Below are 15,708 nucleotides of genomic sequence, written 5' to 3'. Positions count from 1 at the left end.
CTCCTTTTTCTTTCTTAATCATATTACTTGTTGGTTCATGGTTGGTTCTATATTTCTCTTTCATTCTTGGATCCACGACAAAATAAAATTACTATTTTCATTACATAGAAAAAGGAGCTATGGCATATTTGCATAATGGTTGTTATAGGTTTTCTTTAAAAATGAGACATTTATGGGACACCTGCGTGATTTAGTTGGTTAAGCATCTTCCTTCAGCTCAGGTCATGATCCCAGGATCCTGAGATCAAGTCCCACATGAGGCTCTTTGCTCAGTAGGGAGCCTGCCTCTCCCTCTGCCTGCTGCTCCCTCCCCCTGCTTATGCGCTCATGCTTGCTCTGACAAAAAATAAATAAAATAAAATCTTTTAAAAGAAGGGTATATTTAAATTTGTCATACATTACATTGGACAAACCAAGTTACATTGGCTAGTGTAACATTTGTGAGACATGGATATATAATCCTTTTACTGGAAGGACAGTGAATCACTTGAAACAGTAACTCTGTTTACTATTGTGGCCATTCTTGTTTGAATTTGATTTTAATTGGAATGCTTTCGATTTTATTATTATAGAATGTTTTAGCCACTTATTTCTGGTACAGAGATTCTTTACCAAGTAGAGAAATTTTCTTCTATCTCTGATTTATTATGAAGTCTATCAAAAATGGGTGTTCAATTTTATCTATGACTTTTTTCTACCATTAGTAAGATGTTCCTATATTTTTCTATCAATCAATGATTTTAAAAAGTTATGTTTATATGTTATATTCACATATGATGTAAATGATGTAATATTGAATATCTTTTAAAGTACTAACCTCTATTTGATCATATTTTATTATTTGGAAATACTCTACTCAAGATATATGTTAATATTCGATTTAAAATCTTCATAGCTCCAATTATTATACCAAAGGTATAATAAATGAATAAATATTATACCAAAGGTATAATAAATGAAAAATATTATACCAAGAGTATAATAAATGAATAAACAAAATTTACATAATGATCCCCAAGTTTTTGAGAAAACTTGGGGATCATTATGTAAATTTTGTTTATTCATAAAATGTTGATACTATACTATGGAGCCATTAAAAGGCATTAGCAAAGTACTTAAATTCAAGGGAAATTTCCATAAATGTCTTTCTTATTTAAAGAATTTTACTCATAGTTAAAGAATGCATCTCAGTGTTTGTGATTGTGGTGAGCTTGTGGTGGGACAAGCAAATTGAAGTTAAGATGATAAATAGTCTGAAACAAAAGAAGAGAGTCTTTAATATGCTTAAGTGCACAGGCTCCTAATCTTTGTGTTAACCTACATTCCATAGTCTTTTCTCTAAGAATGGAAAGAAGTCTCATTGCCAGAATCACAACTTTTTTTTTTTTTTTTTTTTTTTTTTTTTTTTATCATGATGAGGGATCAGGAGCCTGGCAGAGGACAAAGCAAAAGCTGGCACCTTGCACCCCCTCTCCACCTGCTCCCCTCAGCAATGTGTGTGACATTCCTCAGGCACCTCTGACTGACTCACTTATGACTGCCATAAGTGAGAAACAAATAGTTAACTTGCAGAAATCACAATCCTACAAGACAGGAGTCTCCCTTGGTTTACAAATGTCCTAGAGATCTACAAACAAAGAATTTACCTTATCAATAGCACAATTTCCAGAGGCAAATAACTCAGTTCCTCAAGCCCTAAATAAAGTTAAATTTCTTCTAAACCCAAGTCTCACTAACAAAGATGCTTGATAGCAGAAATGTGAATGGCTTGCCAAAAGACAACATTGATCAAGCAGCAAGGCCTCCAGTATCCCAGCACCTTGTAGGCCCTCTTTAGCATATGAAAGTTCCATTGAAACCTCCCTTCCCCTCACCTTCCCCTAATGGCAGGGTACATAACCTGCCATCTCTCACAACCCCAACCCAGGGCAGCAGCTCTTCCTGCCCATGGGTTCTGTCCCCATGCTTTAATAAACCACCATTTTGCACCAAAGATGTCTCAAGAATTATTTCTTGGTCATCGGCTCTGGACCTCAGCCCACCGAACCTCATCTAGGTTCTAGAACTTCATCAATCAGAGAGAAGATTACTTCTATCATAGTTAAACAGAAAACTAATACCTGCCCAGATAATTTTATGTGTTTGTATTTCTCTTGTTTCTCCAAATAAAAAATTGTGTGAATTAAAGTAGGAAACGTGTTTGAATTTGAAACAAATTACAGCATGCTGAGTGAGGAAATGGGGCCATTGTTTTATAAATTCGCTCTCTAGAGAGCCACTCCCCAAAGATGATCCTCACAGAAAATAAAAGGGCTTCCTATTTCAGTTGTTCATTTTTATTCTGTGTAGATCATGAGACTGATTCTCTTTTCAACAGTCAAGTTTCCTGTTGCTTTGTCAGTTTATTTAAGCAAGAGAAGTATAAGAGGGCAAGCCTGAAGAGGCCCATGACTGGTTTTGTAATTTTCTTCTCCTAAAAGGGTCTGCAGTTCTGTGAATCCCCACAGCAGTGCATGGAACACTATTATATTTGTTCTTTTTCTGAGATCTGAGACTAGAGTTTTCACTGTGATATAGAAGATGGTGTTCAACCATACAGATTTCTATGATACCCATCTTGTATCTGCAGGTAATGTAAAGCTCACATGACTCCAAGCCCCTCTTTGTCCCCCTTCCACCATTCCTAGTTTTATATTCCACCAGTTAACACAAGAATTATGAAAATATTTTTTTCTTCAGGATCAAAGCCAGGCATTTTTTTAGAGCTTATAAGCAAATCTAACTTTAAAAATGTATTAGAACTCTTAAAGTAGTTTGCTAGTTCCCCATTTGTATTGCTCTGTGTAGGAGTTGGGATCTATAGGTAGAGAAAATTCCAGTAAGTGAATGTATTTCCAGTAAGTCAAAGTTTCCTTCAGTGAAACTCAAGTGATATATTGCCTATTGCCCTGCTAATTTCTGTTATTTTTAGAGGATAAGAAAGAAGGAAATTTTATTCATGTTTTGCAGAATTTAAGGATCAGCCTCTTTGAGCACAGTGAACTTTGCCATAGCTTTATGAATGATACATATTTAACTTTAATGTCTAGTAAGTAATTTGTCTTTTCTAAGCCTTGTTTAATGATGTTTTCTACTATGCAACATTCTACTTTCAAGATATCTGTATTTTTTCTATTCTGTATTTTTAAGTTTTGGTACTCACATTCCTGTCCTTATTTCAATCTGCAAAATCTTTTCTATATGTTAAAGATGAGGATTTTTATGAATATCTTTAAGGTTTATTTCCTTTAGAGGGACATCTAGGTGACTCAGTGGGTTAAACACCTGCCCTTGACTCAGGTCATGATCCCAGTGTTCTGGGATCCAGCCCTGAATCAGGCTCCCTGCTCAGCGGGGGGCCTTCTTCTCCCTCTGTCTCTCTGCCTGACATGCTGCCTGCCTGTGCGCTCTCTTTCTCCGACAAATAAATAAGTAAAATATTTTTAAATTTCCTTTTAAAGAAAGACAGTGTTTTGCACATCAGTTTTTCAACTTGAAAATATTTGTAAAAATACGTCCTCTCTCATTCCATAAATATGTGTAATATGTATATATATATATATGTGTGTGTCCATATATAAAATGAAATATATTTAACTTTCAAACATATTCAGTTACACTGGACAAAGAGATTACAAAAAGAGAAGGTAAATACAAAGTTGGGGAAGGAGGCAAGAGAAAGAACTTGATTGACTAGAAAGCTAAATTCCAGGCAGTTGTTTTATGAAATCTGGAGAAGATGTAATCACATGTGAATAAATTATAGATATGGAAAGAATTGCAAAATATTCACACATACACACACACACATGCATGCATGTACTCAGAAAAAAGCCAAATGAAACAAAGAAAAATAGGTAAACACTGAGATGTTTAGAGACATTTCCACACATACATAAAGAAATAGTAGAAATAATGAAGAAAAACACAAAGAGGGAAAACCCAAAGTTGATGGCAGAAGTATTAGGTGATTATTGAGGGTTTACATGGGCTGCAATTTTGTAACACTGTGCTACATACTAAATCCAGGGCATCAGTCTGGGTTCTTACCTGTGATTACTTTGGAATTTAAATGAAATTACTGTTTTAGAAAAATTCTTCCTAAGTATGAGTCTGTTACTTTTCAAATTTCAAAGTTTTTTTTTAAGAAAAACCTTAAAAGTACATAATTCCTTTAAAGACTATGAATATATGTGAATTCATGATTAAGACTTTAGTACTATGGATTAATTTATTTTTCTTCTTTATTTGCTCTTAATTTCCAAACTGTCCTATTTTATAGTTTATTTTTGCCAACTTTATTGAGGTAAAATTGACAAATAAAAATTTTATGTATTAAGGGTACAATGATATGATTTGATATGCATCATAAAATGATGGCCACAGTCAAACTAATTAACCAAACTAATTATCCATCACCTCTTGTAGTACTTTTACTTTGCTTCAGTTACAAGATAAGTAAGTTCTAAGATCTCATGTACAGCATGGTAGCAATAGTTAATAATAATAATGTGTATAATTGAAATCTGCTATGTCCTCACAGCATTATTTACAGTTTAACATGCAACTATCTATGCAATTCCAAACCCAAACCAAACCAAAGCAAAATATATAATCTTTTCATTTTATTTATAGATAGATGTAATTTTTTGCAAATTAGTGGTTTTCAAACTTGATGATTTCAGGACCCCTCTAAATCTTAAAACTCATCAAATACCCCAAAGTGGTTTTGTTCATATGAGTTATAGCTATTCATATTTACCATTTAGAAATTAAAACAAAAAATAAAGTTTGTACTAAATTCCTTTTAAAGTGGCAATAATAAAGTAATCAGATTACCATAAATGTCAATTCAAAGATAATTGCTTTTGTCAACATAACAAAAATTTATGGAGATTGTTGTGTTTTTAAATATTTTAATAAATTTCTATAATGTTTACTTAAGAGAAAACAGTAGGATGTTGTTTGGTTTGAGTCACCAAACATTTGTTGTGATATCAAACATTTTGGCAGGAGATTACCCATCATGCAGTCTAGAAAACTCCATTCAGTAATCAAGAAAAAGTAAGAGTGAATAAAGCAAATGATATCTTAGCATTATTATGAAATTACTTTTGACCTTAATGCCCTGAAACATCTTCAGAGATCATCAGGAGTTCCTGACCATACTATGAAAACCACTATTTTCTAGACATAACTTTTGAGTCTTTGTTCTTTCCACATAAAACACCTGAGAGTTGAAGACGTACCCTCCTTACCAATCATACAGCATTGAAGAACCTCACTGAATACTGTCCTTACTCGCTCATATTTAAATTAATGATGATGATAACACTGATTGTTAGACATATATGTTTATAAAAAATAAAAAATTAAAAAAAAATTAAAAAAAAAAAGAAAGTATCCTTGATAGTATTTGTTATTAGAGCAGAAATTTTTAAAATTGCATTTCCTTCCTATAGGAAGAATTGTGAATAGGAAACATACCATTTTCTTGGGCTGTCTTTGTTGACAAAAATTCAATGATTGTGATCTCTTTGACATTCTGTGCAGCATCCTAAGTACTGAAATGCATGAACATTTTTTAAAAAAACCCATATACATGTAATATTTTTTAAAGACTTTATTTATTTATTTGACAGACAGAGATCACAAGCATGTAGAGAAGCAGGCAGAGAGATTGGAAGGTAAGCAGGCTCCCCACTGAGCAGAGAGCCTGATGCGGGGCTCAATCCCAGAACCCTGGGAACATGACCTGAGCCAAAGGCAGAGGCTTTAACCCACTGAGCCACCCAGGCGTCCCTACATGTAATATTTTTAAGAGTATATTTTTACTATTTTTACTGAAGGGAGCAATTGATATTTAAAAACTTTCTTTTTCAGGTCTAATACTTTTATTTTTTTATTATGCTCAATTAGCCAAAAGATACTACATCATTAGTTTTTGTGTAGTGTTCAATGATTCATCAGTTGTATATAATACCCAGTGCTCATCACATCATGTACCCTCCTTGATGTACCACCTCCCTTCCATTACCCTAAGTTTCTTTCCCAGAGTCCAAAGTCTCTCATGGTTTGTCTCCCTCTCTGATTTCTTCCCATTCAGTTTTCCCTCCTTTCTTCTGCGGTCCTCTGCAGTATTCCTTATGTTCCACATATGAGTGAAACCATATGATAATTGTTTTTCTCTGTATGAATTATTTCACTTAGCATAATCCCCTCCAGTCCCATCCATGTCGGTGTAAATGATGGGTATTCATCCTTTCTGGTGGCAGAGTAATATTCCATTGTATATATGGACCACATCCTCTTTTTTTTTTTTTTTAATTTTTTATAAACAATATTTTTATCCCCAGGGGTACAGGTCTGTGAATCGCCAGGTTTACACACTTCACAGCACTCACCAAAGCACATACCCTCCCCAATGTCCATAACCCCACCCCCCTTCTCCCAATCCCCCTCCCCCCCAGCAAGCCTCATTTGTTTTATGAGATTAAGAGTCACTTATGGTTTATCTCCCTCCCAATCCCAACTTGTTTCATTTATTCTTCTCCTACCCCCTTAAACCCCCATGTTGCATCATCACTTCCTCATATCGGGGAGATCATATGATAGTTGTCTTTCTCTGATTGACTTATTTCGCTAAGCATGATACGTTCTAGTTCCATCCACGTTGTCGCAAATGGCAAGATTTCCTTTCTTTTGATGGCTGCATAATATTCCATTGTGTATATATACCACATCTTCTTGATCCATTCATCTGTTGATGGGCATCTAGGTTCTTTCCATAGTTTGGCTATTGTGGACATAGCTGCTATAAACATTCGGGTGCACGTGCCCCTTCAGATCACTACGTTTGTATCTTTAGGGTAAATACCCAGTAGTGTAATTGCTGGGTCATAGGGCAGTTCTATTTTCAACATTTTGAGGAACCTCCATGCTGTTTTCCAGAGTGTTTGCACCAGCTTGCATTCACACCAACAGTGTAGGAGGATTCCCCTTTCTCCGCATCCTCGACAGCATCTGTCATTTTCTGACTTGTTGATTTTAGCCATTCTGACTGGTATGAGGTGATATCTCACTGTGGTTTTGATTTGTATTTCCCTGATGCCGAGTGATATGGAGCACTTTTTCATGTGTCTGTTGGCCATCTGGATGTCTTCTTTGCAGAAATGTCTGTTCATGTCCTCTGCTCATCTCTTGATTGGATTATTTGTTCTTTGAGTATTGAGTTTGCTAAGTTCTTTATAGATTTTGGACACTAGCCCTTTATCTGATATGTCGTTTGCAAATATCTTCTCCCATTCTGTCAGTTGTCTTTTGATTTTTTTAACTGTTTCCTTTGCTGTGCAAAAGCTTTTGATCTTGATGAAATCCCAATAGTTCATTTTTGCCCTTGCTTCCCTTGCCTTTGGCATTGTTCCTAGGAAGATGTTGCTGCAGCTGAGGTCAAAGAGTTTGCTGCCTGTGTTCTCCTCAAGGATTTTGATGGATTCCTTTCTCACATTAAGGTCCTTCATCCATTTTGAGTCTATTTTTGTGTGTGGTGTAAAGAAATTGGACCACATCTTCTTTATCCATTCATCTGTAGAAGGACAACTTGGCTCCTTCCAGTTTGGCTATTGTGGACATTGCTGCTATGAACATGGGGTGCTGGTACCCCTTCTTTTTACATATGTATCTTTGGGGTAATTATGTAATAGTGCAATTACTGGGTTGTAGTGTAGCTCTATTTTTAACATTTAAGGAACTTCCATACTGTTTTCCAGAGTGGCTATAACAGTTTGCATTTCCACCAACAGTGTAAGAGGGTACCCCTTTCCCCACATCCATGTCAGCAACTTTTTGCTTCCTGTCTGTTAATTTTTTAATTTTTATTTTAATGTTGACTTATAATCTATTCTAAAATAAATATGAGTATTGTCCATAACCTAACAATAAAATTATTTATTAATTAATAAAACATTAATTGTATTACATATAGTACTTAACAAATTGGATATTGTCTTCAAATCCACTTGACATTTTTCTCTCACAAATAGAACAAAGATTATAGAATATTATTATCTTAATATCTTCATATGTTAAAAATGCTGAGTTATCTCTTAGCTGTATTAATTCAGTCTGTATTCATTAACTGCTTGACCAAACTTTGTAGATCTCTGAATATAGAATTGCTTATTGTCAATACCAAAAGTTTTGATTGTAACGCACAGGATGACAGGCAAGTATCTGTTCATTTTATATTTGTTATATCTAGAATAGGACTACGAATAGTTAAAAATGATTAAGATATATGAGTTATAATATTATTTTATTGAAATGCAGAGTGGTGTAATCATAATCAATATATTTGCCTTAATAAGTAATACTAAAAGGCCGTTTATCTTATGGAAATTTGTTGTTTCTACAGCATTACAAACAAATGAATATTCAAACACAAATAATTGCTCTAGCTCTGTGAGTGAATTCATTCTTTTGGGCTTCTCTTATACCTGTGAAATTCAGGTTTTCCTCTTTTCAATCTTCTCTGGGACTTATATTCTGACACTAACTGGAAATCTGTGCATTATCTGTGCTGTGAGATGGAACCATCGACTTCAAACTCCAATGTACATCCTGTTGGCCAATTTTTCTTTCCTGGAGATCTGGTTTATCACCTCCATTGTCCCTAATATGCTAGCCAACTTACTCTCTGAGACCAGCACCATCTCCTTCTATGGCTGCTTCCTCCAATCCTACTTCTTCTTCTCCATGGGTGCCACTGAGACCTTCTTCTTGTCTGCCATGGCCTTTGACAGATACCTTGCTATCTGCAGGCCCCTGCACTACCCCACTGTCATGACTATTCAGCGCTGCATCAGAATAGGAGCTGGGTGCTGGATGTGTGGCTTCCTATACTTCCTCTTGCCTATGAACCTCATCTTTCAACTCCCATTTTGTTGTTCCAAGAAGATTGATCACTTCCTGTGTGACCCAGATATCCTTATAAAACTGTCCTGTGTGCCAGCTCACGCCACTGAGATCATCTGTGCCATCTACAACTCAGTAATCATTTTCTCCACCTTCCTTTTTATTACCAGCACCTATATCCTGGTGATTAGAGCTGTGCTGAGGGTCCCCTCAGTAGAAGGTCAGCATAAGGCCTTCTCCACATGTGGCTCCCATCTGGCTGTGGTGTCCCTGTTCTATGGCTCTATCATGGTCATATATGTAAGCCCAACAGCAGGCAATCCAGCTGAGATACAGAAGATTCTGAGTTTGTCCTATTCTGTTTTAACTCCTCTTTTCAACCCCTTGATCTATAGTTTCCGAAATAAGGAGATGAAAGTAGCTCTGAGAAAATTATTCAGGATTGTGAGATTTAGTCAGAGGTATGGAAGAAATCTTTGAAGTACTTTTGTTCACAACTAAAAAAATGTATGTGAATAAATAATTAAAAGCTTGATATTCAGTTGTATAAATGGAATTAAAAATTTTTGGGTTGAGGAACATTCATTGTAATAGAATGTTTATAAACTGTATCCATCTCTTCATTTTTATTATTATGGAAAATTATTAATAGTAAAATCCTTCAAATTCAAATAAAAATTTAAAAAAAATCACTAATCTTTCTGATCCTTAGATTTAATACTAGTTAAAATTTTGCTGCTAAATCACACACACATGCTACATGCAGTCAATCTGACCTTTATTTTACCTTTATTGATAAAATTTTCTCAAATGAGTCAAAAGTTATGTATGCTGAATTTAGATGATGAACATTTGTCATGTGTCTATTAGCCATTTGTATGTCTTCTTTGGAGAAGTGTCTGTTCATATCTTCTGCCCATTTTTTGATGGGCATATATATACATATATATATATATATTTTTTTGATTATCTGTTTTGTGTGTGTTGAGTGGAGGAGTTCTTTATAGATCTTGGATATCAGCCCTTTGTTTGTAATGTCATTTGCGAATATCTTTTCCCATTCCATGGGTTGCCTCTTTGTTTTGTTGACTGTTTCCTTTGCTGTGCAGAAGTTTTTGATCTTGATAAAGTCCCAAAAGTTCATTTTTTGCTTTGTTTCCTTTGCCTTTGGAAACATATCTTGAAAGAATTTGCTGTGGCCATTGTCAAAGTGGTTATGCCTAAGCTCTCGTCTAGGATTTTGATAGATTCCTGCCTCACATTGAGGTATTTTATCCATTTTTTAAAGATTTTATTTATTTATTTGACAGACAGAGATCACAAGTAGGCAGAGAGGCAGGCAGAGAGAGAGATATGGAAGCCGGCTCCCTGCTGAGCAGAAAGCCCAATGTGGGACTGGATCCCAGGACCCTAGGATCATGACCTGAGCCAAAGGCAGAGGCTTTATCCCACTGAGCCACTCAGGCACCCTATTTTATCCATTTAAATTTAATATTTGTATATGGTAAAAGAGGATGGTTGAGTTTCATTCTTCTACACATAGCTGTCCAATTTTCCCAGAAAAATTGATTGAAGAGATGGTTTTTTTTCCACTGTATATTTTTTCCTGCTTTGTCGAAGATTATTTGACCATAGAGTTTCAGGTCCATACCTGGGCTCTATATTCTGTTCCATTGGTCTATGTGTCTGTTTTTTTGCCAGTACCATGCTGTCTTGGTGATCACAGCTTTGTAGTAAAGCTTGAAATGAGATTTTTTGTTTTTTCTTTTTCAACATTTCATTAACAATTTTGGATCTTCTCTGATTCCATACAAATTTTAGGATTGTTTGTTCCAGCTCTTTGAAAAATGTCAGTGGAATTTTGATCAGGCTGGCATTGAAAGTATAGGTTTCTCTAAGCAGTATAGACATTTTAACAATGTCTATTCTTCCAATCCATGAGCATGGAAAGCTCTTCCATCTTTTTGTGTCTTCTTCAATTTATTTCACGAGTGTTCTGTAGTTCTTCAAGTACAGATCCTTCACCTCTTTGGTTAGGTTTCTTCCCAAGTATCTTATGGCTCTTGGTGTGATAGTAAATGGAATCTACTCTCTAATATCCCTTTCTATATTTTTATTGTTATTGTATGAGAAAGCATTGATTGATTTTTAAAGCATTGATTTTTAATCCTGCCACATTACTTCATTTCTGGATGAGTTCTAGTAGTTTGGGGATAGAGTCTTTCTCAGACCACAATGCTTTGAAACTGGAACTCAACCACAAGAAAAAAGTTTGGAAGGAATTCAAATAATTGGAAGTTAAAAACCACCCTGCTTATGAATGTTTGGATCAACCAGGAAATCAATGAGAATGAAAATACTTTGGTCCAAAACTTAAGGGATATGGCAAAGGCAGTCTTAAGGTAGAAATACATAGCAATCTAACCCTCCCTCAAAAAAAAAAAAAAATTAAAAATTCAGAATAAACCAGCTCTCTTTACACCTTTAATAACTGGAGAATCAACAACAAATTAAGCCAACCCCACACACAAGAAGGGAAATAATCAAGATTAGAGCAGAGATCAATGAGACAGAGACAAGAGGTACAGTAGAACACATCAATGAACTAGAAGCTGGCTTTTTGAAAGAATCAATAAGATCAATAAACCATTGACCAAACCAATCCAAAAGAAAAGAGATAGGACCCAAATTAATAAAATTATGAATGAAAAGGGAGACATCAAAACTAATGTCAAGGAAATAGAAACAGTCATCAGAAATTATTATCAACACTTATATGCCAGTAAATTGAGAAACCTAGATGAAATGAATGCATTCCTGGAAACCTATAACTTTCAAAACTGAATCAGGAAGAAATTGACAACCTGAATAGATCAATATCCAGTAACAAAATTGAAGCAGTGATCATAAAACCTCCCAAAAACAAGAACCCAGGACCTGATGGATTCCCTGGGGAATTCTACCAAACATTCAAAGAAGAGATAATATCTATTCTCCTGAAGCTGTTTCAAAAAATAGAAACAGAAGGAAAACTTCCAGACTCTTTTTATGAAACCAGCATTACCCTGATCCCCAAACCAGGCAAAGACCTCACCAAAAATAAGAATTCAGACTAATATCCCAGATGAATATGGATGCCAAGATTCTTAACAAGATACTCGCTAATAGGATCCAACAGTACATTAGAAAGATTATCCACCATGACCAGGTAGGATTTCTCCATGGGATGCAAGGGTGGTTCAACATTTGCAAATCAATCAGTGTGATAGAACAAATCAATAAGAGAAGTGTGAAGAACCACATGGTCCTCTCAATTGATGCAGAAAAAACATTTGACAAGATACAGCATCCATTCCTGATTAAAACGATTCAAAGTATAGGGATAGAGGAAACATTCCTGAACTTCATAAAATCTATCTGTGAAAAACCCTCAGCAAATATCATCCTCCATGGGGAAATACTGACAGCCTCCCCTTTAAGATCTGGAACATGACAAGGATGTCTACTCTCGCCACTCTTGTTCAACATAGCACTAGAAGTCCTAGCAACAGCAATCAGACAATAAAAAGAAATAAAAGGTATTCAGATTGGCAAAAAAGAAGTCAAACTCTCTGTCTTTGTAGATGACATGATACTTTATATATATGCTGAATTTAGAAAACAACATTTAAGTGTTAATTCTTGTGTCAATACTAAAAACAGGACAAAATATAGTCTTATGAAAGGTGATTCCTCATTGATCATAATTACATGTCTTCCCACTGTCTCACCAGGTTTTAGTGAAACTACTCTGAATATTTAGATCCAGATGGTTGCCAATGCAATTGCCAATGCAATTTTTCCTTTATATATTTACTTCTAAGAATTTATTTTTCAAAGATTTTGTTGATTCATTTGACAGAAATCACAGGTAGGCAGGGAGGCAAGCAGAGAGAGAGGGGGAAGCAGGCTCCCTACTAAGCAGAGAACCCGATGTGGGGGCTCTATCCCAGGACCCTGGGATCATGACCTGAGCCAAAGATAGAGGTTTTAACCCCCTGAGCCACCCAGGCACCCTCTAAGAATTGTTTTTGAAAAGAGCTTTATTTAGGATGAACCATGCTTTTCCTTTTCCTGATATGCCCATTTTTGCCTACTGTAAGTTAGGGTGTAATGACTAGTAGCTGTCAGGTACTGCTATAGTTGCTGGAATTACTAGATATACCTTTACTCACAGTCTCAAGAACACTATATCACGTACTCTCAACTAGAATTTTCCTTTTCCTACAAAGAAAGCCTGTATGCAGTAACTCTCCCTTCTCTCAAATTCTTGCAACCACTGTCCATTTTACTTACCTAATCTGGACATCATATAAATGAAATCCTACAATATGTGGCATTTTGTGACTGGCTTCTTTCTTTCCCTTCAAATAATGTTTATAAGGTTCATTTATGTCACAGCATGTATCTACTTTGTTTCTTTTCTTGGCTGTATGGCATTCTATCTTTTGGATATAAAGCATTTTCCTTATCTATTCAACAGTTGGACATTTGAGTAGTTTCTGTTTTGTGCCTATTATTAGTAATGCTGCTGTGAACAGTCATGATCTTTATTTGAACCTTTTTCACTTCCATAGGGCATATCCCTGTGAGTAGAACTGTTGGATCATAAGTTAACTGTAAATTGAACATTTTGAGGAACTGTCAGACTATTTTCCAAAGAGACTACAACATTTTTATATCATACGCACAATGTACATAATGTGGATTTCAACTTTCTCTGTATTTTCACCAATATTTGTTATTTTTTTGCTTTTTTGACTTGAGTCATCCTGGTAGGTGTGAAATGTTCTCTTTTCATTTTCATTAACATTTCCCTTAATGTTACTGGCCTTTGTTTCATGTGCTCATTTTGGCCATTTGTTTGTCTTCTTTCAGGAAATATATATTCAAATCCTTTGAGCACTACTTTGTGTTGTCTTTTTATTGTTGAATTGTAGAAAGTATTATTAACATATTTTAGACATAAGTCCCTTACCAGATATGTAATCTGCAATTACTTTCTCCTAATCTGTAAACTTTTTACTTTCTTGAATATATCCTTTGAAGTTTTGACTTTTTTTGTAGTTTTTAAATATATATATATATGTATGTATATATACATATATATATATATTTTAGATTTTTAAAAAAATTATTTGACAGACTGAGATGACGAGTAGGCAGAGAAGCAGGCAGAGAGAGAGAGGAAGAGAAGCAGGCTCCCTGCTGAGCAGAGAGCCTTATGCAGGGCTTGATCCCAGGGCCTTGAGATCATGACCTGAGCCGAAGGCAGAGGCTCAACCCACTGAGCCACCGAGGCGCCCTGTAAATATATTTTTAAATTTATTTTTACTTGAATTCAAGTTAGTTTTGCAGTTCTTGTTGATTGGTAAACTTGGTCTTGGCTGGATGTTCTTGCTGATTTTCTGGGGGAGGGGCCTGTTGCATTGATTCTCAAATGTCTTTGCCTAAGGTGGAATTGCACTGCCCTTGCTAGGGGCCAGGCTAAGTAATCTGCTCAGGTTTGCTCTCAGTAGCTTTTGTTTCCTGAAATCTTTCCACCCAGCTTTAGAGCATGGAAATGAAAATGACAGCCTCCCTATCTCTGGCCCCAGAGGACCCGAGAGTTTGGGTCGCCACTGGTCAGTGAGCCCTCAGAATAAAGCAGTCACTCCTATCTCTCTGGTCTTTGGCTGCACTCTGTGTGATCAAGCCTTGTATCTCTGGCACATGGCCCCATTTGGAGTCTTGGTACCCACCAGATTCCTGCAGTGCACTCCCACACCACTCCTTCTGGGGAGGAAAGGGAGTCTCCAATCTCCCTGGACCTGATGCTTATTAAGTCCCTGCTCAAAGAGCAGTGGCCTCACTGTGTCACGGATCACAGTTTATGGCATCCCTGAGTTGAGATGCCACTCTTCAGCTCACTCTTTGAAGCCAGTATCTCTGCTCCAATACCTGGAAGCTCTGCCACGTTCAGGCACCCCTGGCCTTTCTGTGACCTTGAGGATTCTGAGACCATACTGTCCTAGCTAGGGTTTCACCACCTGCTCAGCCACCAGAATGATGTCATCAGTGGAGCAGACTTCTAAAAGTTCTGATTTTGTGCTCCTCTGCTCTATCACCTCCTCCCCCTCCCCTGCAATCTATCTAATACTGCTGGAGATTTCTCAACATTTCCCAGAGCAGGCAAAAAGAGCCTCTTTAGAAAGAAACACAACAGCAAAGCACACATAGCACACATCAGAGACATTCGCTGAAGTGCCACTTCCTGGACACTATATGATCTCTTCTTTATACGGCCACTATTCTCAGGATCAGAAAACATAACAGGTTTTTCTAACACAGAGAGGAATTCAGAGACTTAGACAAAATGCTGAAATGGAAACTTTCATCCCGAATGAAATAGTAAGATAAGGTCATGGCCAGAGATCTCAGTGAAACAGATATGCTGGATGGAGAATTTAAAGCAACAATCATAAGGATACTCACTGGGCTTGAGAAAAAAATTGTAAGAGTTATGGGAGGGCCTTACTGTAGAGACAAAAATAATTAAGAAACAGGAATAAAAAGTGGAAAAAATGAGATTGGAAACAGGCTTGATGCAATGAACACAAGGCTGGAAGAAGCAGAGGAATGAATAAATGATATCACTTCTATATAAAGTACAAAAGAATGGACAATAATAAAGCTGAACAAAAGAGAGAAAGAATTATAGAACACAAAAACAGACTT

General features: G+C 36.0%; 1 protein-coding gene across 1 annotated transcript; it reads left to right on the top strand.

Moving 5' to 3' along the window:
• The first annotated feature begins 2,580 nt into the window (after positions 1–2,580).
• On the top strand, positions 2,581–15,390 carry LOC131999314 (olfactory receptor 11H6-like). Its single transcript, XM_059372096.1, has 3 exons — positions 2,581–2,629; positions 8,453–9,396; positions 15,334–15,390. The coding sequence occupies exons 1-3, from the start codon at positions 2,581–2,583 to the stop codon at positions 15,388–15,390; spliced, it is 1,050 nt and encodes a 349-aa protein (XP_059228079.1).
• Positions 15,391–15,708: the final 318 nt, after the last annotated feature.

This window comes from Mustela nigripes, chromosome 13, assembly GCF_022355385.1.
Source record: "Mustela nigripes isolate SB6536 chromosome 13, MUSNIG.SB6536, whole genome shotgun sequence".
Lineage (NCBI taxonomy): Eukaryota > Metazoa > Chordata > Mammalia > Carnivora > Mustelidae > Mustela > Mustela nigripes.
This window is presented reverse-complemented; position numbering and strand designations above follow the sequence as displayed.